At 37.0% G+C, this 25,652-nt stretch overlaps 3 protein-coding genes across 4 annotated transcripts in view; 1 reads left to right on the forward strand and 2 right to left on the reverse strand.

The window, feature by feature from the left end:
* Nucleotides 1-163: 163 nt before the first annotated feature.
* Nucleotides 164-15,951, reverse strand: cmya5 (cardiomyopathy associated 5). Its single transcript, XM_079870996.1, has 13 exons — nucleotides 15,234-15,951; nucleotides 10,765-14,389; nucleotides 10,131-10,226; nucleotides 8,669-8,902; nucleotides 8,443-8,465; nucleotides 8,024-8,145; nucleotides 7,811-7,945; nucleotides 5,141-5,287; nucleotides 4,721-4,868; nucleotides 3,408-3,541; nucleotides 3,021-3,135; nucleotides 2,645-2,821; nucleotides 164-696 (listed from the first exon to the last, which is right to left on the reverse strand). The coding sequence occupies exons 1-13, from the start codon at nucleotides 15,353-15,355 to the stop codon at nucleotides 444-446; spliced, it is 5,331 nt and encodes a 1,776-aa protein (XP_079727122.1). The 5' UTR covers nucleotides 15,356-15,951; the 3' UTR covers nucleotides 164-443.
* A 199-nt stretch (nucleotides 15,952-16,150) lies between these two features.
* tent2 (terminal nucleotidyltransferase 2) lies at nucleotides 16,151-21,655 on the reverse strand. Of its 2 annotated transcripts, none has more exons than XM_079871004.1 (15): nucleotides 21,555-21,655; nucleotides 20,961-21,117; nucleotides 20,747-20,860; nucleotides 20,359-20,617; nucleotides 19,890-20,004; nucleotides 19,691-19,782; nucleotides 19,512-19,575; nucleotides 19,348-19,414; nucleotides 18,554-18,630; nucleotides 18,351-18,479; nucleotides 18,172-18,215; nucleotides 17,939-18,075; nucleotides 17,356-17,447; nucleotides 17,156-17,235; nucleotides 16,151-16,862 (listed from the first exon to the last, which is right to left on the reverse strand). In XM_079871004.1, the coding sequence occupies exons 2-15, from the start codon at nucleotides 21,083-21,085 to the stop codon at nucleotides 16,788-16,790; spliced, it is 1,470 nt and encodes a 489-aa protein (XP_079727130.1). In that variant the 5' UTR covers nucleotides 21,086-21,117; nucleotides 21,555-21,655; the 3' UTR covers nucleotides 16,151-16,787. The 2 variants fall into 2 exon arrangements, with proteins under 2 accessions (XP_079727130.1, XP_079727131.1); XM_079871005.1 differs by having other exon boundaries at nucleotides 20,961-21,122; nucleotides 21,555-21,647.
* A 1,679-nt stretch (nucleotides 21,656-23,334) lies between these two features.
* Nucleotides 23,335-25,652, forward strand: part of homer1b (homer scaffold protein 1b) — a 31,212-nt gene continuing 28,894 nt past the window's right edge. The window contains exon 1 of the mRNA XM_079872838.1: nucleotides 23,335-23,691. Coding sequence (XP_079728964.1) covers nucleotides 23,687-23,691 — 5 coding nt within the window. The 5' untranslated portion in view covers nucleotides 23,335-23,686. The remainder of the gene's footprint in view (nucleotides 23,692-25,652) is intronic.

Consider the following 25,652-nt stretch of genomic DNA (forward strand, 5'->3'; position numbering starts at 1 on the left):
ACAGAAATATATGAGGAAGAATTCAGCTATGAAAGTCTATTATTAGCTTTGCCAAAATCTGTTTCTCTGTAGCTTCCAAAAATAAATACACTGACACTGAATATAAATGTCTGCACATCAAGTGATCCAGGGGTGCATCATATATGACAAGCAACAAAACTGGTCGCATGCACTTTCTGTTTAATATATACAAAAACAACGCAACAGCTCCACAAAACTAGTTTCTGGAGGGATTTAAAAGCACAGCTTCAAAAACAGTCCTTCCTTTCACAAAACGTAACATTTCTCATTTTCATAATCTCTTCAGTCACACCATATCAATAAACTGAGCAACTTTTCACGTGACAGCACAATATGGTTTCATTTCCTATTAAGAAAGATTCACTTGATTCATTTACTGTCGCACAACCAAACCCAGAGCACTGAGACTTGAGTCATGTAAACTAGCAGTGCTTAACAAACTCCGGCACCTCCATGGTCATTTTCAGCTCTAGCTTCCCCGGCTGCTCAAGGACAAACACAGGGTGGCAGGGCTCTGTGAAAGTGTGCTGAAAAGTGCCCAAGAGCTGCCCGTTCTCAGCGTTGAAGAAGAAGAGCCGACCCTGACTGTAGTCCAACAGAGTGCCGATCCGCGCAGGCATGTCCACAACAAAGATGTCAGACTCCACACGGTCATGAAGTAGTTCAAATCTGCAGCTGGAGAGAACACGGGTTAACACAACACATTCAATATATCAAATAAGGAACTTTCTATTCATCAAAGAATCCTGAAAAAAAAATTTGTTGCATCATGGATCAAATCAGCATACAGTATTAGAATGATTTCTAAAGGATCATATGTCAAGGATTCAGTAATGATACTGAAAATTCAGTTTTGCCATCACAGAAATAAATGACAGTAACACAACACAACATTACAGTTTTTACAGTATTTTTGATCAAATAAATGCAGCCTTGAGAACAACTTCTCTCAAAAACATTAAAAAATCTATTTTGAATGGTAGTGGATATGCAATGTGATCATTGATTCCATCAATACCCTTTTCTGATTTTTTTTAAAAACAATTTTATCCATTTACTCCAGAACCAAAATGTCTGATAATAGGGACACTACTGATATTCAACTGATCATGTGATCTCACCAGTTATGTAGAATAAAATAGCTTTTTTTCTAGGCCACGGAAATGGCTCCAGTCTTTATCTCAGATGTACAGGTACGTCACTTTTCTAAGTATGAACCTTTGGGGAAAATGACTTATTTTACCTTTAAAGTTCAACACTTTACAGTGTTGTCAATAAAAAAAAAAAAATCCTGATTTGATTCAAAAGCATCTATTGTACTCCCAATGGCTGGGATTTAACAGGACCCTAGTTGCTGATGTGCAAACTCTAGCATCATACACAATATACAGTAACTTAAAGGGATAGTTCACTTTAAAATAAAATTTTGGTATGTTTTAGCTTACCTCAAGGGCATCCAAGATGTAGGTGTCTTTTTTTACGCAGTAGTTTCAGTTTTGATATTTTTAGGTCAAACCGTTCTTGTCTGTCAGTCATTTAATGCAGGTCTGTGGTCACTGTCTCAAAGAGCATGCACAGAGTCCAAATTAAAGCAATTCCCCATCGTCCAAATTAAACAATTCCCCATCGTAAGCACACACTGATGGCCTAAGACACAAAACGAGCGGTTTGTGTGAGAAAACGAACAGTATTTATATAGTTTTTACCTCTTATACACAGCCACATCCAAGTGATCTGAGGGCGCGCGCGCATCCTGGTGTGTGACCTGTACGCAGACTGGTGCATAGATATATACACTAGATGTCGCCTTGTCTAAGGCAGTTCATTGGAACTAATGTCTTTAAGGCGACATCTAGTGTATATATATCTATGCACCAGTCTGCGTACATGTCACACACCAGGATGCGCGCGCGCCCTCAGATCACTTGGATGTGGCTGTGTATAAGAGGTAAAAACTATATAAATACTGTTCGTTTTCTCACACAAACCGCTCGTTTTGTGTCTTAGGCCATCAGTGTGTGCTTACGATGGGGAATTGTTTAATTTGGACGATGGGGAATTGCTTTAATTTGGACTCTGTGCATGCTCTTTGAGACAGTGACCACAGACCTGCATTAAATGACTGACAGACAAGAACGATTTGACCTAAAAATATCAAAATTGAAACTACTGCAGAAAAAAAAGACACCTACATCTTGGATGCCCTTGAGGTAAGCTAAAACATACCAAAATTTAATTTCAAAGTGAACTATCCCTTTAATAGTAGTGGACCTGGGATTTTTAGAAGTAGGCCTACACAAGACTTTTTTCAAATACCTATTTAATGGAAGACTGAGAGAACTTTTTTAATGAGAGAACAGTTTTAATTTAATTATTTGAAGGCTCAAGTTAATTTACCAAAAAGCCTTAATTACAGTGTTTCCATAGTTTGGAATGCAGCTCCAAATGTCCTACCAGCTTATTTAAGATACTTAAGTTATTTAAATATTTAATAAACCAGTTTATTTAAACTGAAAAGAGCAGATTAAAAAAAAAAAACAATGTATTTAAATGTTACTGTTTAAAATGACCTTTGTATCTAATCCTTTTGGGAATAATGAAACACATCACATGAATGGTATACCTTATAGATGTAGGTACACAGTGCAGACACCAGGAGGCCCTGTTCTCCCCCAGTGTGCTGGTTAGTGATACAGTTTGATATGCGACACCGATGCGGTAGGCTTTGCACCTTGACACCTCTGTCTCCCAGTAGTAATATCCAAGAGAAGGCAAAAGCTCACCCATAACAGCTGGACATCTAGGAACAAGTACAAAAAAAAAAGAGAACATGCATTTGCTGCAACTTAAGACATTTGTGAAACAGTATGTGGTGGATCACAAATCTGAACAGCATATGTTGTGCAATTTGACAATAAATGGTTGTTTGTTCTGCATAAAACCATGTATCTACAGTGGTAGATTTGTAATGGTGATAACTATTGCACTGAGGTACTTACTCTATGATTGAGGACATTTTACTGTAGGTGTCTTGTGGGTATTCTACCGAGTTCCTGTCCTCTGAAACCTCCAGCGCTGAGTTGGCCGTTTCACTGAGGAAGCGGAACCTTGTACCTTAACAAATAACAACATTCACTAGTCACCAAAAAAACACCACAAATAAAATGCAAGAATTTTGTTACAATTGTGATGCTGTCCAACTAACTAAAGGTGTTTGTCTAAAGGTGTTTGAATCCATTTGACCAACTTTAAAAATCGGGAAATCTTTCACCCTCACACAAAATTTGCATGGATTCCTATTGCGATGACTGGATTTCGCCCCATGAAAACTCGCCGAGCAACAGGCACATGTGTCAGACTGATGATGTAATAGATGTGAATCTGACCTCTGGTTGAGATAAGGGCCGCCTCGCTCTGCTCACTGGCTCCTCCGGCATTCACCGATTTGATGTAGAAGAGGTAATTTTCATTGGGCTGAAGGAGGACCCTCTGCTCATAGCCTTTTATCCCTGATATGGATCTGTGTATGGAGAGACTGTTTTCAATAAGTGCAGTTTTACCCTCTGTAATGCTCTGATGTGCACCCTTGAGGAATCATGGGAAACTGTTCAATGGATTCAGTGTACAAGCTCTTAGTGAAATATGCTACATTAAATATTAACATTAAATGCTACTGATGGCAATTAATGAGTATATTTAATACCATAGAGAAGATGTTTGGTGTAAAAAAATGTAAAATATACATTTCACCAATAAAGTCAGAATAAACTGGAAATTGTGACCAATTTTTCTTCACTAATGTGACGAAATATCTGAAAGAAATGGCTGCTCGTTAATGTTTTTTTTTACATTTTCAACTTTATTTACTCTGTTTATTGCTGTTTGAGCATAAAAACAGTCTGCAAAGTTACAAAGCACAAGTCTACTCCAAGGGAGTTATTTTCTACATCAGTAAGCACTATTTCTGAACTCTCTGAAACGCCTCGATTGTAGTCTTGAGTTTTCTTCCAAAAACATACACATCACAGTATCCCTCTTTTAAATAATTCCCGCCCAAAGCATATGCAAAAAAAGTGGGCGAGGCCTGTTGAAACTCATGGACTGAATCCGAAATCGCCCATATACCCTCAAATAGGGCGTTATTTGAGGGGACAGTCATTTGTAGGGGTGTCCGAAAGCATAGTGAACGTTATTGAGTGCACTCATTCAATCCCACATTGCACCGCAATAGCGAGTGTACAACCGATGTTCGCTCAACGGCTGTCCGAATTCGCTCACTCCTTTTCATTCACTCGTTCAAGTGAACAGTATTAGTGGGCTAATGTAGGTAATAGTGAATGAGGCTTTAGGGGGCGATTTCGGATTTAGACAGCCATGGTTATGGTAAAGGGCGTAAAAAATTTCCAAAACCTGCTCAAAGTGGTTGACCAATCACAACACACTGGTCCAACCGACCAATCAGAGCACATTGCGCTTTTTGGAAGGTGGGATATAATATAATATAATATAATATAATATAATATAATATAATATAATATAATATAATATAATATAATGAAAAATATTTTTTTATCATTTCATGGGAACTTTAAAATAAAAAAAGTTACCATAACACTATTTAACAAAACATGACAAAAAGATGGTTTTCTCTTGACCCCTGGTGCTGTTTCTGCTTGTACAGAGGACTGGTTAACTGTACCTGAGACCCTCTCTCTCGCATGCATACTGGCGGCAATACTCCAGTGTGAAGCAGTCTACAGCACTGGGCTGAACGGAGCTCCAACGCAGCGTGGCCGTGTCCCACAGCACTGTGCACTGTTCTGTCTGGATCACCGGGACGGAGGGGGCTAGAGAGAACACGGTGAGCTGAGTTACTTTTCAGACACTGACTAACAGATAATCCCAAGTTTATCTAGCTAAATGTGAATATGTGAACCATATTTAATCTGGATTGAAAACACATACACTGTGGAATGCGCAGTGCGCATGTCAGTGATCTTGTAAGGAGGCTCTACATGGTCATCTCATTATGTATTGATATATTATGACACACAGCATGATCTCTTGCTCTCACAAACATCATGCGAGTCAGAGGGGATTTGCACAGAGAGTAACTAACCGGTTCTGAAGGGCAGTCTCTCACTCGGCATGCTGCAGCCTGTGTAGTTCACAGCCATCACCCACACTTTATAACACTTATCCGGTTCCAGCTCTTCTAGATTACAGTAGCTCTCCTTCACAGTCACCCTGTACTCCTCTGAGATAGCTGCAGATTCAATTACATTTAACACACTTTATCTGAAGCATGTGGCTCATCTGAGCATCCCTTTGACATACTTTTACATACTAATAAGTAGGGCTGGGTAAAAAATATCGATTTCTCGATTTTAATCGATTCTCATTTTTACGAAACAATATCGATTCTTAAATCCCAAGAATCGATTAGTCATCCTGTTTTCAGTTGATGAATGAATGTATCATTGTTGCGCGTATCCCATCCAATAAATCGCAATAATCTTTGTGCTTTATTATTGATATGAAACAAAGTCTCAGATTTCAAATTATGTCAATTTTCTTACGAAATTCAAAAACATAATTACCGTTTTGGCGCTGTGGCGTGAGATCGCTCTGGCGCAGCTCAGCTCTAGAGAAGCAACGGAAGCAACTCTTCCGCCTTAATATCAGTTACAGCGCGAAATAAACATGAATGAGCATCTGAAAGTGTGTTAAAAGATAGAGTACAACTTATCGAAGTCCGTATCATGTGACATGGAATCGTTAAATCAGTGTTTCAACCGTGCAAAGACGTTAGTAAACAATGTCATGTAACGTCACGTTTACCTCAGAAAAAACATATCCAGTGACCATAAATTATAAACTCGTTAGTCAGCTAGAAAAGTTAACTCTAGAGAGGAGCATTTTGTTAAATATATGCACCATATTATATATTCATTATAATTTTTAATGTTCTTCAATATGTAATGCATGTTTGAATAAATCTGGAAAGTTTTTTATGACAGCCATCATTTAAAATTGTATATAATTTCATATAACTTTATTATTATAAAAATAAATAAAAGTGTATTTTAAGTGTTTGTATACAAATCAGTTAATTTTTACCTTAAATATTACAGTAGGCTAATGAAGCCTATAGGCTACAACTGACTACCATGGCTTACAGCATTAGTTAAGAGATTTGTTTTCCTTGAGAAAATTTGCAATGTATTGTACCTGATAGCTAAAATAATCGATATTGAATCGAATCGAATCGTAATCGAAATCGAATCGAATTGCAAGCTTGTGAATCGAAATCGAATCGAATTGTGAAATTTGTGTCAATACCCAGCCCTACTAATAAGTGTTTGTAGTACTGTCAGATTGAAAAAAAAAATGTGTGAATGTTAAAGGGATAGTTTGTGAACTATATTTCGAACAATGTTTCAACTGATTTTATCCATAAAATGAAAGTCAGTGCGGTCCAAAACAACATTGGACCGACTGACTTTTTTTATGTTCCACAGAACAAAGTAATTAATACAGATTTGGCGACATGATGGTGAGTAAATGATTTTAACAGTTTAAGCATTTAACCCACAATTGCAAGGATGTTTTATACTGATAATAGTAACATTGTAATAGTAAAAATATTAAGAATATATGCCATTCTATAATATATACAGTGCTGGGTAGATTACTTACAAACTGTAATCCATTACTGAATACAAATTACATGATGAAAACTGCAGTTATTAACATAATCTATTACATTACACATTTTAGGTAATATAATCTGATTATTTTCTGACTACTTTTGAGCTAACTCATTTATCACATTGATTTTGAATATAATAATCTTGTAGAATATTGATATAATAATGCAAAGAGCAAAAGAAAAATGTATTCCACTTTTTGTTAGCAACAATGTGAAGTGCATTAAAAATACGTCAGGTTTTCATAAATTATTGAAAAGCTAATAATGAATTAAATCTTGAAAATGTTGAATTAAAATAAAAAATAAAACACTTACTAAAAAATATTGTACTTGTTTATGGGCTTGTCCTACATGTACTGTGAAGCTGCTTTGATACAATCTGTATTGTGAAAAGCGCTATACAAATATACTTGACTTGACTTGACTTGACATGCCTCTCAATTGTCCATGTAATTATAGCTGCCTAACTAGTGGCCATTCTTGTGTGTGCAATTCCACAAAAGTAGAAGACTATTCCAAAATAGAAGACTTTCCGAACATACAGTTTACAAGCAATAGGATTTTTTTTTAGAATGAGAATTAGGAAGAATCATTTAATTATGATTCGTAAATGTAATCAACAAAAAGCAACTGTGGTCTGATTACATGTATTTTAAAATGTAATATAATCTAATTACAAACATTTAATTTTAGGAAACAGATTATGTAATCCAGATTACATATAATCAGTTACTACCCAGCACTGACTATATATAACATTCAAATCAAAAGTTTGGGGTCAGTAAGATTTTTTAAAGAAATGAATACTTTCATTCAGCATGAATGCATTAAATTGATTATAAGTGACAGTAAAAACATTTAAGTTACCAATTTATTTTTATTTAAGATAATACAATTTTTTATACATATTCATCACAGAAACTTGAAAATGGCTGCTGAAAATTCAACTTTGCCATCACAGGAAAAAACATTAGAAACTTCTTTAAAAAAATCTTACCAACCCCAAACGTTTGAAGTGTAGTGTATTATCTGTTTTCAGTATGGATGTTAAAATCCTGCTCTCCCCTCTAGTCTTACCTCCTTGTGGCTCTTCCATGCAGTAGACTTGGAAGCAGTCAATAATGTCATCCTCATTGACTCTCCAATACACAGTGACGGAAGTGCTGGTTGCAGAATTGGCCTCTTGAGGCTGGAGATGTGGGTTTTGAGGCACTACAAAATGAGTGATAATTCAAGTCAGCAAAACGTGAAGGGTGTTTATCTGCAATGGAAATCATAGCTGAGGCGCACCTGGAATGGCTTGTCTGTTTTTCCTCTCATTGCCTGATTTGCCCTTGGCATAGTCCTCAAAAACCAGCAGCCCTCGTGGACCAAGTTCAAGTGACATGGTAGATTCCAAAGCTGTATTCAACCTAATTAAAAAAATAAATGGAAGGGTCACTGGAAGAAAATCCAGCTTATCACAATATTTTCATCATGTGCAAAAACCCCATGTGGTAAATTATTTGATTTCTATTCATTTAAAGGCTACACACACTTGATTTAAACATTGTTTTGAACACACCAAACTCAACAAGGCAACTAAAACAAGCTTCATCAAGCTTCTATTCGGATTAATTTAAAATGCAGATCATTTTTGAAGTATTGTAATTAGCATTTGATGTTAGGAAAGCCACTGGATGCAACATAAATTCAAGCCATTCAGTTACCTCATATTGATATCTTTTGATGACTGAAAAGGGGTGAAAAAATAGCTTGATTAGACTAAAATATCCATTCTAGATAGTTCATCTCTCTTAACAAATCTTAGCTAAGCACTTTAAAAATGCTTCCCAAAGCAACTATGGCCTTGGACAAAATCAATACATTAATACTAATCTTAATGCGTGACCTACTTTAAGCGAGTAACTAACACACAAATGAGGAAAGCCTCACAGAGAGAAACTTGAGTGGGTCCGTCTCTTCCTCCTCCTTAGCCGTCATCTCCATAGTCTCCTTGGCCTTGTCGATATTCTCCTGGAACGACACAATCTGGTCGTACAGCTGCTCCAGTTTGGCCTTTTTCTCCTCCTCCATGGCCTGAGACATCTCATTATACTGATCCATCACCAGCTTCACCACCTCCTCATTGTGCTCCTTTATGATCTTCTCACAATCATTAAAGTTCTCCTGCGGGAACAGCACAATAAAGCTACACATTAGTTCTGAGTAACCTTTCTCACTTTAATAGCATCCCCAAGCTGACAGTGCACTAACATAAGCACTACAAAACTCTCACTCCAGATTTTTGGGAGAGCAACATTCACCTTCATGATGCTAAGATTCTGTGGGTGGTTGCCAGGACATTGCTACTCATTTTCTAGGGCAGTCACAACCATTTTGACCTGATGTGTATGATCTTTTGGTCTCTAGATGTGACTTTTTTCGTATGTATTCGTATTTTGATGTAATGCTTATTCATGAAAAATTGATGCAATGCATATTTTTGAGTTAGGAACAATGCGTTTAATTTGTTAAATAACGTGTTATGTGTTAAAATTCATTTTTTTTTTTTTTTTTACTCAGGTGGTACAACCAAATATTTGTAAAAAAAAAATATATATATATATATAAATATATATTCCTGTGAAATCTTAAGTAACCCAGAGTGTCTACAGTGCCTAACTCATTACTATTTTGTGGTTGTTTTTATTCATATTAATTTATAATTATTTAATTCTAGTGGCCAGGTATTTAGTATCTTTAGCATCCAATTTTACTTTTAAAGACAGAAAAATAATCATATAAGTATACCGATAAATGTACTATTCACAATCTAGTTTTCAGCCATTTGTTCACTTTGACCTATTGGTTGGTTTAAATCAAGAATTTACATAGTTATACCACCTGATGAAGATAAGTTATGTCACCTGACAACATTAATAATGACAGGGATAAAACATTTTTACATTTCAATTACATATAAAAAATAAAATACAAATACAAGTGTTTTAGTCATCAGTCTCTATTGAAGTAAAAATAGTAAATTGACATCATCGCATTCGGAACATGGGAACTGGAATAGGCTACAGTGCAATTTATTGGTTAGATACACTGTAATCGATGTAATCGGCCTGACATTTGGGGGTTTAAGATACCAAAACATAAATAATAATATTTTATAATGTACTAAAAATGAATGCAAACTAAATAGATTTTATAGAATAAAGTGATATATGTCATGAATTTATCACATTATTTATAAGGAAATAATGCACTTGGACACAAAAATATGCATGTCATGTCATTGACCCAAATATAAGTCTATGGGATTGTCTTTATAGCCAACAGGGCTAAAACAACATTCGGTACAGGATATGTTCCGTATGTGTAAATGAATGCATAATAATGCAAATACCTCCACTGTGTTGTATGCCAGTTCAAGCTCAGATACGAAGTCTTCAATATTCTCTGATCTTCCTTGTAAAACTGATATCAGTTCACTCAGCTGATTCTGAAAAAAATCACATAGAAAGTTACATTAGACAGACAACATGAAATATTTTGAGGTGCAGAACACAATGCAAATTACACAAAATAATTAACATTTATATTGAATGGTTGAGCACAAACTCCTATTTCTTTCCTACTTGCAAATATCAAATCACATTGGTGCAGTCCTGGAATAAACTGCATCATGGAAACAGCTGTCTACTTTCAGCATTGCTATGAGTCAGTCGGTTCTGACTCATCTGCTATGAATGCTGTCAAAGGCCAATAAAGTAAACAATCTCTCATTGTCTCAACCTGATTTATACTCAAATATTCTTGTGAAGTCAACAAATATGGCTTTAAATTAAAGGTTTTTTACAACTGATTATGTGTTTTTTGTCATTTGGTTATATTAGACACTGGATGAGTCCTTCTGTAAACACATTGGTAATCAGTGACAAGCTCTCCAAACAGGCCAGCAATGAAAGATCAGATATCAAGCTGATGTCAGGAAATCATGTCTTAGCACACTCTTTCAAAGCACAGGGAGCTTAACTTACCTTAACACTGTCATAGGCCTCATCCAAAGAGGCCATCTCATGGTTTTGATGCTCAGCCTCACTCAGCAGTACTGGACAACGGCAAACAAGGCAGAACGCATCCATTGGTTGAATTTCAAGTTCCTCTTGATGTTCATAATCTGCCATTTGTGCAATATCCAAATCCTCAACAAATTCAAAGCCTTTTTCCAGAGTTTGATCTGACAGTCGAACTTGTTCACAGTGCCCATCCTCAGCTAGAGCTTGTTCAGACTGTCTTGCCTCTTGTTCGGTGACCATCTCATAACCAAGTTCCTCTGCAATTTCCTGCTGCACATCTGGGTCGCAGCTCAAGGCCGACAGGTCCTCTTGAGGTGTAAAACTTCGCAATTGTGAGAAGACACCTTTATCCCTACTTAGGCTTCCTCCTCTATGTATATCTTCATACATTTTGTCACTATCCTCTGGCTCTAAAGGTGAGACTCTCATTGCTGAGGGATCATCTTCATCAACTGGAGGAGATGAAATGGGCTCTGGTAGGTCTGTTATATCTTCAATTTGTGTTTTCTTTTTTGTTGATGTTAGAGGTAACATCTTATTCTCAATATCTGTCCGACTAATGGCTGATTCTTTCACTGGGATCTCTCTGGTTATTACGGTCACATCATTTATTTCACTATATTCTTCTACCTGTTCCTCCTTTGTTGGTACAACAGCTGACAGTCTTACTTTCGATAAGTCCTCTACGTTGTCTGTTACTTTTATCTCTTCCGTGCTTTCTCGAGCAAATGCCTCCATGTCATTAGCTAACAATATGCTATATTCTTGCCTTGAATTAATCATTTGATTCATCTCTGTTGTCACTCTTTTCTCAGAAGGTATCTCGTCCTGAACGGGCTCATTTGTGGTGTCAACCTTCTCATTTGCTTCCTCTCTAACATCCACCTTGATTTCCTCAACTTTTTCATGTTTTTCTGCAACCACAGGTTCTTCAATCTTTGGTATGTCATCATGTTCTTTTTGCTTTTCCAGCCTTTGCTCAAGCAATGGTGCCTCATTTGTAGGCCTACCTGTACCTGTGCCCTCTTTGGCTTTCTTGTTTGTTGCTATGAATTCATTGTGTAATTCTGGATACATTTTCTCCTCGCTTGTAATCTCAGGTTTAGTCTGAAGCTCAATGTTCGCTGTATCTGTTCCACTTGGATGTGACTGCTCTAATGAGCTCTGAATAGAAGTAAATTTAGACTCTGGCTTTATTTCAATTTCTGTTAACACAAATGTTGTACCAATATGAGCCTCAACCTCTTGCGCTGCACCAATTTTGTCAATTACTTGCTCTTGTTTTTCCTTCTTGGGAATTATACCTTCACTCACTTTATTCTCAATCACAGCAAGTATTTCTCCATTTTCATGGACTTGAGAGTCATTTTCTAAAGATTTTGCAGAAAGTTTAACTTCAGTAGCATCTGTTGTAATTGTTTCAGTCTCTTCTAAAGGCTTGACTTCTTTCTCTACTTTTGAAGGTTCTTGAGTTTTTGGAGGTTCTGTTTTATCTAACAGAGGTTCTTTGAGAATGACAACCCTCTGAGAAATTATTTCTGGTTCTTCTCTTTTTAATATTTCAGTAATGAGTTTATCGACCCCTGAGGTAAGATTTTGCTCTAAAATTTTGCCTTGTGTCTTGGTTTTATTATTCTCTATTTCGTCATTTTTAGTAATAGTAATTGTTTCCTGAATGTCAGCAATGGCATCAGCTACTTCATGACGTCTATCCACACTGCCCTCAAAAACACCAATGTTTTCAATAGCAAGTGGTATATCGGACTGAATTTTCTCAGAGCTCTTTGTTACAGACATCATTTTAAATTCATCTTTAGTTTTAATAACATCTTCATGCGCTAACCCCCCAGGCACTTGAATATGAGCAGTCAGACTTATTTGTTCCTGTCCACTGCGATCTACTTCACTGGTGGTTTTGCATTCTGGCTCAAGGATTTGATCCATTTGAGGTTGTGTGGTACTGAGGTCACCTTTAGTTGTGATACTGTCCTTGATAATGACAGTGACATCACATTGCTTTTCATTTTCCCTACTATGCTTCGCAACCAGGTCGTCTGATGTGACCGTTCCTGTAATGATAATTTCCACCTCTGGTTGGATTTCTGGAGCACAGTGTCCCTCTGAACAACACCCTGTGGACTCACACTGTGCGTCACCTTCAATTTTATCTTGCACACATGGTTGATCGACAGTTACTTCATCATTTTCTTCTTGTGCTCTATCTAAACATCCAGAGAGTTCAAATTTACTTTGTGACCATGCTAATTTCCCCCCATCTTCCTCCTCTTTGGCCTCAGGTACAATAGCAACCACTGGTGTTTCATCCTTCAGTATGAATTTTTCCAGATATCCATCTGCATCATCAGAATCAGAGTATCTCCTTTTGAAAGACCGTTCTGAAACAACACTCTCCGTATCTGAGAACTCGTCTTCTTTCTTCCGGTCTCCTACTGTGTCCTCATAAAGGTCTGAGTAATGGAAGGACATTGCTCGTGGTTCCTCAAGAAGGACAAGATCTATGATCTTTGGTGGTCCGGTAGGGAGGTATACAGGTGTGAGGATGCATTCCTGACTCCCAAATAAGACTGATCCACTCTCTTTAAGAGATTTAGAGCTCTCTTTTGCTGTACTTCCAACTCTGCCCTCACACTCTTGGGGAGGCTCTGCATTCAAATTATTTCCATAAAACACTTCATCAAGATGCTCATCTGCAATTTCAACATCACTGATGAATACAAAGGAATCATCATCAACAGCTTCATCTACTTTTGGTTCCTCGAGTTTCTCTTGAGGTTCCTCCGGCTGGACAGTCACTTCTGGTTCAAGTTTTTCCATCAGTGTAGTGCCATCACTAGGTGCCTGCTCATCTAACAGTGTGAATTTTTCAAGGTAGTCCATATGAGTTTCATCCTTTTTGAGCTGTTTGTCAGCAAAGATCTGGGATGAATCCTTCAAGCTTTCATTTAGCTTTATTTCCTCAATGTCTATCTTCATAGGACTACTGTTTGTAGCTACAGGTTCATGCTTATGTTTGGATTTTATCTTTGGGGTATCATCCAAGTAGGCTAAATTCTCCACCAGTTCAGTGCTATCTTCCTCATCTACTGTAGAAAGCTTTGATGGTACAACAATATTGAGTATTTCAAAACCATCTGATATCAAACTAAAAAGATCTTGATCCTTGCTTCCAGCAGACATACTATCCTCATTGCTTTCAGACCTGATATTCGGCATTGACACCTCAATCATTGCCGGTCTTTCCTCACCTACCCGACTTTTTGGCAGTCTGGAGCTTGGCTTTTTAAACCTGTCACCCAGCTTGCCTCTGCTGCTTGTTTTTTTCCTCTTTATTCTGTCTTCGTCCATTATGATCACAATATTCCCCTGTGTTCCAGAACCTTCCATGCTGTATTGTTCAGATGGAGAGCTTCCTTCTGAAGCCCATGGAGTTGAGCATCTACTGGAAGCCGTCTCCCATACTATCCCACTGTCCTCGCTCTGTACCGTCACCATAGAGAAGGATGGGTCAACCATCAGACACTGGAGTTTAGGCTTCACTGATGGATCCTGCATAACTTCCTTTAAACTAAACAAAAAGAATTAGAAACAGGTATGGTTCAACAAAGCAATGTAGTATAGAATACTGCAGTCTATGGCAGATATTGTAACTTTGTATGTTTAGTGCTTAACTAATGATGTTTGGAAGTTAAAGTGATAGTTCACCCAAATATGAAAATTCAGTCATCATTTACTCACCCTCAAGTTGTTCTAAACAATGAAAAGATATTTTGAAGATTGTCGGTAACTAAACAGTTTATGGGCCTCATTGACTTCCATAGTATTTTTTTTCCCCATACTATGGAAGTCAATGGGGCCCATCAACTGTTTGGTTAGGCCTACCCATATTCTTCAAAATATTTTCTTTTGTGTTCAGCAGTAGACAGAAATTCATAGAGATTTAGAACAACTTGAGGGTGAGGAATGATGACAGAATATTTTTTGGGGGGTAAACTATATCCCTTAGTTAAAACCATCAGTTATGTTTGAAGTTAAAAACAATTAGTAGAAGGAAGCATGCAGGAGATTGAATATCTGCTTATTACAGACTTGAGAGTGGATTTATCAACACCTATCAAAACTAATTTTTTTTATTTTAATAAAAAAAAAAAAAAAAAAGTTTGCAAACTTTTTTGTGGCTACTTAAATGGTGTTTGCGAATATATTGTATATTTACACAAATACATACACGTATTTAATACATATGCAAAAAGAGTATTTGTGTGTAACTTTTTGTTCAAACCTTTTGGGTGTTGTTAATCTAAACCCAAATTAGGTGGTGACAATGAGGGAAAGAACATTCATATAAAGACCTAGGAGAAAACATCATTAATCCCAAATTTTTTAACTATAAAGCGCCCGTGGCAAACTACCTTTTATGAAGTTCCTCAATCTCATCTTCGTCGTCGATTTTGATTATTCCTGGCCCCACGTCCTGCAATTCCCCCATCTCTGGCTCTGCCCCCTCACATTCCCCTTTCACAGCACGATCCATTTTGATAATCGAAATATGTTGGTGTTATTTTAAAATAATAAACGGTCTTGGCTAGTACAGCTTCGTGTTGGGATCATGTCTCGTCGGGTGCAGTTCGTCTTACTCAGCGGCTGCTGTAAATAGATTACAAATATTCCTGTACTCAAGGCTGCGCACTTGGAAAACAGTCGCCGTTGTCCCCGTTCTTTGAAGCCTGAGTTAAGGATATTGTCCAATATATTTCATTTCCTTTGTCAACTTCTAAGCAGTAGTACATCGTTGACCATGTCCAGAACAGTAAAGCTTGCATGAAACTTCAGTGGCGGTGTCCCCTGTAATATGACACGCAGAGAACACCGCCATGTCCATGAGGGACAGGAGTGGAGGACTCAGGCCACCGTAGTGTCAGTTTCCTTTGGCTGTGCTAATTTTACTCTCTAACCCCCCAAGCAGCCATATCAACGTTCTTAAACTCATATCATGCTGTGAATCGAGAATAATAACCCATTAATGGATGCTGCACAACATTCAAAACATAAATCACATTTACTTGCCGTTGAAAGTGTTACTGCAAGCTACTAAACTGCTCCACGCAGAAACCTATCCAGTTCAAAAGTACTCAATTGACCAATACAAATTCTCTGAACATATTGAATATGTATTCTGATTTGCTCATAAAAAGAATTGACCTTAAAATAGGAAATGTAGAGGTTTTACCAGTTCTACATAAAATCGCTTTCTCATTTCTCTATTTGAATTTAACAATAGCAAAAAAAGAGAAATAGAAGAACACTAAATTAGAGACAAAAGGCAAAATACAATTCCATAGTGACATTTTAATTATTTAAATAAACATTTAAAAGACTGTACATATACAACTATACAAACATGACAGTACATAAACAGAAAACCCAACACTGTAAATGTTCAGGTGAAAGTAGTCATTTGCCAGGAACATTTTTTTTATTTTTTATTTTTTTATTTTTTTCAACAATTTGGGATTTTTGAGGGAAACAAAGATCAGAAAGACAGAAAAGTTGTGCATAAAGCAAGATTAGACTATTTTCTGCTTTAATTTATTTCAGTGAGCTGAAAAATGATTATACTGGCTAATAAACCAAAAATTGCTCACAAAATAAATGTTTTGCAACAGTACATTTATTTAATGAATATAAACTCTATTCCATATGGGAAAAAGATATTGCTCAGTCTCTGACGTTACATGACATGTACATCTCAAACATAGACACTGATGCTTAGGGTCGACCTGATTATATCTCCGTCAGCTTATTGGATTTGGCTCAACACGTTCCCAAAGGTCCAGTATATCCAAAAGCCCTTGTAAAAGAGTAAAGCATTTCTCCTCACAATGTCAGGGTGGTATTTGGGGACTCCAGGTTTAATCCATTCTGTATGTTCATTCTTACTTATCTGGGGGCAGCCTAAAGTCTTGCTATCTTTTTGGTCTTGTGTTTTTGAGGGGCAGGATGCAGTTGAGATCTTTTCTCAGCTGCAGAACCTGGTAGGACTGTAAATGTAAATGACCAATAAAAGAGCTTACATTACCAAACATGAACCCAGTTCATTATTTCCCCATTCCTCAAGACATCTTTTGCTTTCTTAAAACAGAACATGCATTATGGAGCATAAATGCATATACTGCAAGAAGACTCTTGTTTTTCAGATTTCACTCTTTGAGAAACCTTTATAGAACTACATATGGCATAATACATGAAATATTATACCGTATAACACATTAAAAATGTATTATATTTTAATATTAAACATATATTTATATTTTAACGCTGACATGAGGCTTACCTCTGTAAATTCTGCTTTAATGGCATCAAACTTAATTTTCTCATGAACGGCTCTGGCTGTGTTTGTACGATCAAATGGCTCTGAAACAAAGTATAAATATTCATGTTCTAAGGGATAAAGAAACGTTAATAACAGTAAACCACTGTTATACTTGCATATTCTTTCAGTGCATGATGTACAAAGATTCTGTGAATGTGTACCTTCTACACAGACAAACTTATCTCTCCATTCACAGCAGCGGTTCTTGGGGAAAGTTTTTGCCTCACGCACAGAGATCATACACTTATCCCATCTGTGGAAACATCACAATGAACCGTAAAGACATGCTTGTCAATGTCAATGCATTCAGACTTGTTTATTCAAAGAAGCACATGCACATATCAAGTGTTATGAACATTAGAGCAGGCCATCTGGACCAGGGAAAGGCAGAGCTTCACCTGCTGTTGTCAATCTAGCAAAGTGACATGAAACAGGAGCCTTGCAGGTGGCTTAGATTTAGGTTAGCTTTTGTTAGCAGCATTGGCCCCGGTCTATAACAGGTGAATCTAACCTGCTATGTAAACTAGAAAAGAAATATTATGCATTTGATTGACACCTATTATGCAATTGCACTAAAAATTCAAAGACGACAAAGTAAATCAGGTGGGATACAAAATGCGTGAACTAAAACTAATTTCCACATGCATTTAATATCTTACTAGTGAAGGATATTTTTAGAATGTTTTCTTGTTTTGCCCTAAATAAAGGTTTGACTTGTGCTATGAAATCAATAATGTTACTTACTTGAAGACAGTGGCATAGTATTTCAGAAAACCCAAGAGCAAGTCTCCCAGTGATGACTGGTTCTTAGACACAAAGGCCGGAATATTGCTTGGTCCACTCGGCACAAGATGAATGTCCATCTTAGGGTTGAAGCATTCCTGCAAGAAGTGGTTTCAGCAAGAATTTAAAAAGCAGGAAAAAAAAAAAGTATGCATAATTCATTCATTCATTAATTTATTAGATAATTTGCTCACTGGATAATCCCTTTGGAGGCATGGAATGACAGGTTCGGGAAGGGCTATATGAGGTAGAAAACAGAACAAAAGCATAACATAAGAAAGCTTCTAAGTTTGCAGATTTGGTACTCATAATAATAGTTTAGTGCATTAAATCTTAACAATCCCCCCCCCCCCCCCCAAAAAAAAAGACTTACTCTGAAGGTAGTGCAGGATCATAAGAACCAGTGTGTAGCTGCTCAGTGTTCCTCGGCTGGCATCATTGATGCAGTGGTGATTGGCCCATTTCTTTATTACAAGGATGATAGGACGGACTCGTTTTTCGACTGAAATAAATACAAAACCAGAAACAATTAAAAATGTTCACAAAGATCTCAATTAGACACAATTCTGAACTTACCATAGGCATACGTCCGCAGTAAGAAGGTGTTTCTGATACCAACAGTGTTGTTGAAGTTCAAGTCAAACTCCACACCACTGGTATGCAAAAGAATTCCAGAAAAACTGTGGTTAGCTGTTGTATTGAACTTTTTGTTTTCAGATAACAATGTCTTTAATGACTTCCCAGCAAACAACCAAACCTGTTTGTCTGCTACATTTGGCTTTGTCATTCTTTGTATGTAGTACACTACTGTTCAAATGTTTGGGTTAAGTAAGACTTTTTAAATGTTCCTCTTATGCTCAACAAGGCTGCATTTATTTGTTCAAAAATACAATAGAACAGTAAAACGGTTGACTATTATTACACTGCACAATAACCGTTTTCAATTTAATTATATTTGAAAAATGTATTCAGTAGCACTTGATTTATGGAAGCTGGTTTCCACCACAGAATAAGAAATGTAAAAAGTAATTGCTACTTTTTATCTCACAATTCTGACTTTTTATCTCAGAATCGCATGATATAAAGTCGCAAATGTTTATTTCTCGCAATTGTGAGTTTATATCTCTGAAAGTTGTAAACTCGCAAATCTGAGATAAAAAGTCACAATTATCTTTTAAAAATTTTTATTCTGTGGCGGAAACAAGCTTCAAAAAAGAACAGCATTTATTTGAAATAGAAATCTTTTGTAAATAAAAAAGTTTTTACTGTCACTTTTTATCCATTTAATACATCCTTGCTAAATGAAAGTATACATTTCTTTAAAAACTATTGTTTAAACAGTATACAACACAAAAGTTTAAAGGACTTACCTGACTCTGTCCCTGAACTTTAGAATGGGCACTTTGGCTCTGATGAGCTGAGGCCTCTCAATGTAAGCTGTGAAACAGCAATCATGCCATATTAGTGAACGTAACAAAGCCATTGTGAATAGAACGTGAAACTAATGTAGACAAATTCATGGCAAAACACTTACACAGCTGGTAAAACAATTTCCTCACAAGACTAAGAACATATACCGCATCTGTTCTGTTGTTTCCCTACGGAGGAGCATGTAGAGAGTTAAATCTAAGACAGTAAAGCCCGAACAATTAGTATAGAAACCATTTGGACAGAATAAAAACACAAAGCATTCGTCCTCTAGAATACACTTACACTTCCTTCTTCAAAGACAAGACAAAGATCAGCATCACTGGTGCGACTACCAAAGCCATTTAGAGATGACCCGCCCAAGAAGACTCGTGCACCTATACCAAAAGTAGAGAAAAGTAGCTCAATTTCACGAAGAACGCACATAACGCTATGACTAGAGAAGATCCCAATCATAATTTCTGCAAAAATGAGTGTAATGTACCTGGGAAGATTGTCTGGATGTCCCTCTGCAGCACTGCTCGACAATTTTCCTTCTTCTCCAGATCATCACTCTGTTGCTCACAAGCATGAAACAGGTCGAGAATCTGCTGACTTAGCTGTGGGCGAAGAACAATAAATATAATATTGTAAAAATAAATGTACTTCTCTATTCTACACTTTGCCTCAAATAAAGGTAATATGACTAGCCTCTTAAAAATAAAGGTTCCAAAATTGGGTTTTCACAGTGATGCCACTGAAGAACCATTCTGGGTTCCCAAAAGAACCTTTCAGTCAACAGTTCTTATTTTTTTAGTGTAGAGAACATTTTAATAATCTAAAGAACTCTTTTCACTATAAATAACTTTTTGTGCAATGGAAAGGTTCTTCATGGAAGCATCAATGCCAATAAAGACCTTTAGTTTTAAGTGTGTAAGTCAGTCAGAATTTATGGCTTTTATCTGCATATTCACCTTATCATTGACTGACGATGGGTTTAAGGTGCTCTGATGGGATCCCTCTCTCAAAGACGGCACACAGCCTCCTGGTTTAGAGGTGGGAGATGAGTATGCGGGGACACTGATATAAGAACTACACACGTCTCTGCCCGTCACTGGTCCAGCCACCGGTTGGGAGGCAAAGTTGGCATTTCTGGCAGGCTGGTTGCTAGGACCCGGAGAACTGAAGCGCTGTTTCTTCAGGTCATTCTCACTGTGATTGTGTCTCCTTCTCCTGGCACAGTAAAAGACATGCTGCTTAAGGCAGAGAATTTAAAACGTCCCATTGATTGAAATACAGATTAGCAACAAGAATTTCCAGTGGTTTGTGGTCAAGTGTTCAAAATGCCACAGTGCTGCTCACTTTCTGTTGCTTCCTGTTACTCTATTTGGACTGCAATGGACATCTGGCACTTCCACTGGTGTCCGTTGGCAAGTTGGAATCAAACGAGGAACATTCATTGGTGGACCACTGAAGCTAAGGTGATAGACAATGAATTAATCAAATGAATTCACAGAATATCTGAAGAATTTCAAACACACAACCAATGTCATTTCACTGATGAATATTCACTAACTTTGTTACATTCAGATGGCCTTCAGTTCTCCGTTGCTGAGACACAGTGTGAGGTAGAATGTGCTGGAATAAATGTTCAGATACTAGCCCATCTTTATGGGAGAAGACATAAGCTCTAGGGAACATCCTCCTCCTCAGCCAGAGCAAAAATCTACTGCCTGCACTTGCACAAACAATATCACAACAAATAAACAGATGTCTGACAACAGTGTGAAAACAGATTGTATTCTGTTTGTTATTCTAACCATTTTATCTGTGGTTTTAATTGTTAACGTTACAATGTCCATTGTAAAGTTAACGACACCCAAGCAAATGACAGTGGAAATCACAGTTTTTACAGTGGCTCGTGATCAAATTTTAATTGAGAGATTTTAACATCTTCGTGGTGTCCCAAAACGATCACTAAAGTAAGTGACAAAAAATAAATTATAGCATACAGCCGATTATGATTAACGTTAGCCGACGAGCGCTAGACATTATAGCAATTTGCTAGCTTTGCTTGCTTGCTTGCTAGCTAACAGTTTAAGACCAACTGTACAATTTTTATAATAACTGTATATGATTCTTCTATTTCATAATAACTGAAGAAACTCACCAGTGTGGAAGGCAGGTTTAGTAAGAGAGAGAACAACAAGCGTGTATAAAAATATCAAAACACCCTATCCTCTGTTTCCGGGTCATTGCGCACGCGAGCCTATGTTTTCAAAATAAAAGTCAACAACATTGAGGTGGTAGGAAAAACCGTTAATATACTGTCTATGGGGAAAACATGTCTTTAATTCTACACTACAACATAATCACTGAAAACGTTTATGTTTAAAAAAAGAATATATGTGTTCTGCCGTGAAGTTAATCTGTAAGTGAACACTGATGGTGGCTAATTGTCATTGGTTTCCTTGGAAATTTCGTATGGATTATTTATTTATTTTTCCAATTTATGAGTAAATATGGCCCTGTGGTAAACATTACTTGAATATTACTTTTACAGCATAAATTACAAAGCTCATATCTCAAAGTTCAACATTTTAAAGATAATTTATTTTCTTTCTTATTATTGTTGTAGGCTATATTTTTTATGCTAACTTCTTTCTTTATAACAACTACACTACAGCAGTTGCTCAGTTTGAAAAGCATATAAATTCATATCTTTGTTGTCGTTGTGACAAACATTTGTACACTCGCATTGCCATTTTCCCAAAGCTGTAGCATTGGCGGTTTTCACTGTGTTCTATGTTCACAGTGTTTTACGCTTCACTGTGCTCTTTGTTCACTGCATTCCACTTTTAACTGTATTCTTTGTTCACTGTGTTCCAGACTATGCAAGTGGAAATGAAAGTGGAGTGGATTTGCCTGGGGTAAAGAGAGGGTTTTCTACTGGAAAGTTGGGGCATTTTCCTCTGCTAGGATCACTCTCAAACTGGTTGGGTTTCTTGATGAAAGCTTGATGCTTGCTTCTGGTAGAGAAGAAATATATAAAGCTAACATCCACATTTTTTGTCTGAAACACAGATATTACCTCTTGCTTTTTGAACTGTTTAAAAGCAACATTACAATGCTGTTGTACTGAATATCAGCAGGACTGTGATCAGCCTTCGGCCTGCTGCCTATGGCTGTGTGATAATTCTGTGCAACAGCTCATTTGCTAGTTTTGTTATTGACAAGAAGTGAGGAAGACAGAGAAAAAAACAGATGTCCAGAATCAAGAACACCAAATAAAAGGTATAAAATCCCTGGTTACACTCGGAGGAAACAAGAAATAGCGTTTAAAGGGGGTTACTCTTCATTTCTCATAATATGTTTTGATAATTTTAAAGGGATAGTTCCCTCAAAATTAAAACACTGTCATCATTTACTCACCCTCATGTTGTTCCAAACCTTTATGAATTTATCTTTTCTGCTGAGCACAAAAGAAGATATTTTAAAGATTGTTGGTAACCAGACAGTTGATGGGCCCCTTGACTTCCGTAGTATTTTGTTCCCTACAAAGTCAGCGGGTGCTGTCAACTGGTACCCATATTCTTCAAAATATCTTCTTTTGTGTTCAACGGAAGAAAGTTCATACAGGTTTGGAACAAACATGAGGGCGAGTAAATTGATAACAGAATTTTCAATTTTGAGTAAACTATCCCTTTAAGAGATTTTCAGAGTTAAACGAATATTGAAAACCAGTAATTAGGATTCAATTTTATTTACATTTCAATACAATTATGACAAGGAAATAGGCTAATCAATGTGAATTATGATGCTTGGCATAAAATCCTACGATGAAAAAGTGGCAAGTGTTTTTTAATGGGAGAAGAGCGTGCCAGGGGGCGTTGTTGTGGGATATTGTGTGGTATGTGTTATGACCATCGACTGACAGCAGATTCATCTTTAGAGCCACACACACACGCCCACTGAGAGAGAGGCAGCGGCTCTTTATTCACCCCAGCGCCACCGTTACCTCGCGCTCTTCAAAAACACATATTCTAACCGCAGAGATGCGAGGTGAGCCCGTCGTTTTGCAAACTAGCTAAAATTGGGCAGTATTGGTGGGCTATTCGCCGTGGGATTCGTTTAGTGCATCTGACAGCCTACATACAGAGCGCGTAATGAGAGACGCAGAATGCCGCTGCTCATAATGTGACTGACCGCGCGCACCGCATCCAAAGCCTCTACATTCAGCCTGAAGAAGAAACTCGGTGATCAACAAAACGCATCTCGTCTCAGGAAGGAAAAAACATCAACATGGGGTAAGTTGCTTGTAAATAGCACAAATCGCATCTCGTCTCGGCAGGGAAAAACATCAGCATGGGGTAAGTTGCATGTACATAGCAAAACGTATACTGGAGGAATTGGCAGCGCAGAGCCTGACGGTTTTATCACCGGTCTTATGAGGACAGGGCAGAATGTAAGGGCAGTTATTCATGTTCAAGAACGCCTTAAGTGTCCTTAATATTGTGCATTAAAACGTATTATAATGCTGAATATATTTATGTGCGTTATGTGTTAAAATATGTTGTGATACAGTTTTTCTTTTACATACCCACACTATTATGTGAGTGTGTACACTCATTTATTTGGAAACACTTTTAATTAATCGTTTATTCTTCATTCACTGGGTCGACCATTTTTGACCACTGAGACCACAGTCTGTTGGTTAGCCGCGTGTATTATTATTTTTTTGGCAAATGATAACAAGCATGTACTCTGAATGAGAATGAACATTAGCTAATTTCATATACTGATGTGCTGCAGTGCCAAAGGCCTTTAATCTCGTCATGCTTATGTAATCTACATTTCAGCAGAGCACCGCTGCATGGCACAGTCTCATCAATACAATTTTGAAGCCAATATTGGCAATGACATCTGATATATCTGTACATGCTAGTGGAATTTCCAAAGCTCAGCTGGAGATTGATCTGAAATACAGATTTTAAATAAAGGTGACCCTATACATGGCTATTCAATCTTAAAGGGTCTTCTGCTTACAGTTGGTCTCTATGACCTAAAATCTTCTCCATTGGCTCCCCGCCGCATGTAGATATTATTTAGAATCCCAAAATTGTTCCCTGGGTAGTCTTTGCTCAACGTCTGGAAGTGATCATCTTGTTATTACATAAAGATGGATCTTCTTGTGGTGGCAAAGCATTTTCCATTTAATAAATAATAATTATTTTTTTTTAAACTTGAATTGCTTTAAGTCCCCTCTTCTTCATTCTTAATTAAATTATAACCGTTGAAAGATTCAATGGCTGTTCTGGGAGTATATTACTCTGGAGAAAACCATTCCCACTTCCTACTCGATTCAGTGGCTCACAATTCAATTTATTACATGCTATAAAGTGTTTGGTTGTTATGCAGTTTAACATTACTGAACGGCCGTTGTTAAGACAATAGTGGGAGTAATAGGCCTGCTGAACAAATGCAAAATTTTTCTCATAAGCAGTGCATTGGTTGCAAAATTAAAAGTGATCCAATTAGCTTATTTTGCTTATTAGGACAGATGATTTGAATGGTATGATCGCACCTTTTCAAAGTCAAGCTTGACCACGCTACCAGGTTATGTAACTAACAAAATAGCTTCTTATCCATATGTCCATATGTACATGCTATTACAGATCACTCAAGTTTGAAGTGTGGCAGAAGTTTGGTCTTCTTTATTGTTGCGGTATTATTTGGTCAGAAAGAAGACAGATGTTGAAAATGAAAAAGACTGCTTGCTCTGAATAGTGGTGGGTTGTTGAAGGTGGGTGGTGTGAGATCAACAGTGTTGATGTTAATACAGAACTGTCTGCTTATATAATTGACCACATCACTTATATTCAAAATCGGACAGTCTTGGCTTCAAGATACTTTTGACTGTTGAATCCAATGGATGATACGACTAATCTGTTCAAAATAGTTTAATAATGGCTTGTAACATTCACATTTTCTCAGATTGCTCTGAGGGTTTGTGTGTTGATAAACATTTAGGTATAAAATCTAGTTTTCATTTTCCTTTTCTAAATTCAGGCTGTTCCCCCATCCTGTTTTCTGCGTGGGTGGTTGACATTCAACCATGAATTGATGAAACGTGAAATGGAAAAATCTTAGCAAACAAGATATGAAAATCATAACGTTTATTCTGTTTGGCTACTAAGGAAAAAACACAAGATACTGGAATAGTTTGTGTTTTAACCTATTTTTTCACATTTTATTTCATATAGTGTGA

This window comes from Squalius cephalus, assembly GCF_949319135.1.
Source record: "Squalius cephalus genome assembly, chromosome: 5".
In the NCBI taxonomy this organism is placed as follows: domain Eukaryota; kingdom Metazoa; phylum Chordata; class Actinopteri; order Cypriniformes; family Leuciscidae; genus Squalius; species Squalius cephalus.

Excerpts from the sequence above, each read along its gene's own strand:
- tent2 (XM_079871004.1), bottom strand. The coding sequence starts at position 21,085 with ATGTTCCCTAGAGCTTATGTCTTCTCCCATAAAGATGGGCTAGTATCT. Across the intron at positions 20,861-20,960 it reads GGCCATCTGAATGTAACAAA|CTTCAGTGGTCCACCAATGA; the intron begins GTTAGTGAATAT and ends CTATCACCTTAG. Across the intron at positions 18,076-18,171 it reads GCCTCCAAAGGGATTATCCA|GAATGCTTCAACCCTAAGAT; the intron begins GTGAGCAAATTA and ends CACTTCTTGCAG.
- cmya5 (XM_079870996.1), bottom strand. The coding sequence starts at position 15,355 with ATGGATCGTGCTGTGAAAGGGGAATGTGAGGGGGCAGAGCCAGAGATG. Across the intron at positions 8,466-8,668 it reads ACCCACTCAAGTTTCTCTCT|TCATCAAAAGATATCAATAT; the intron begins GTGAGGCTTTCC and ends ACCCCTTTTCAG. Across the intron at positions 2,822-3,020 it reads AAAATGTCCTCAATCATAGA|ATGTCCAGCTGTTATGGGTG; the intron begins GTAAGTACCTCA and ends ACTTGTTCCTAG.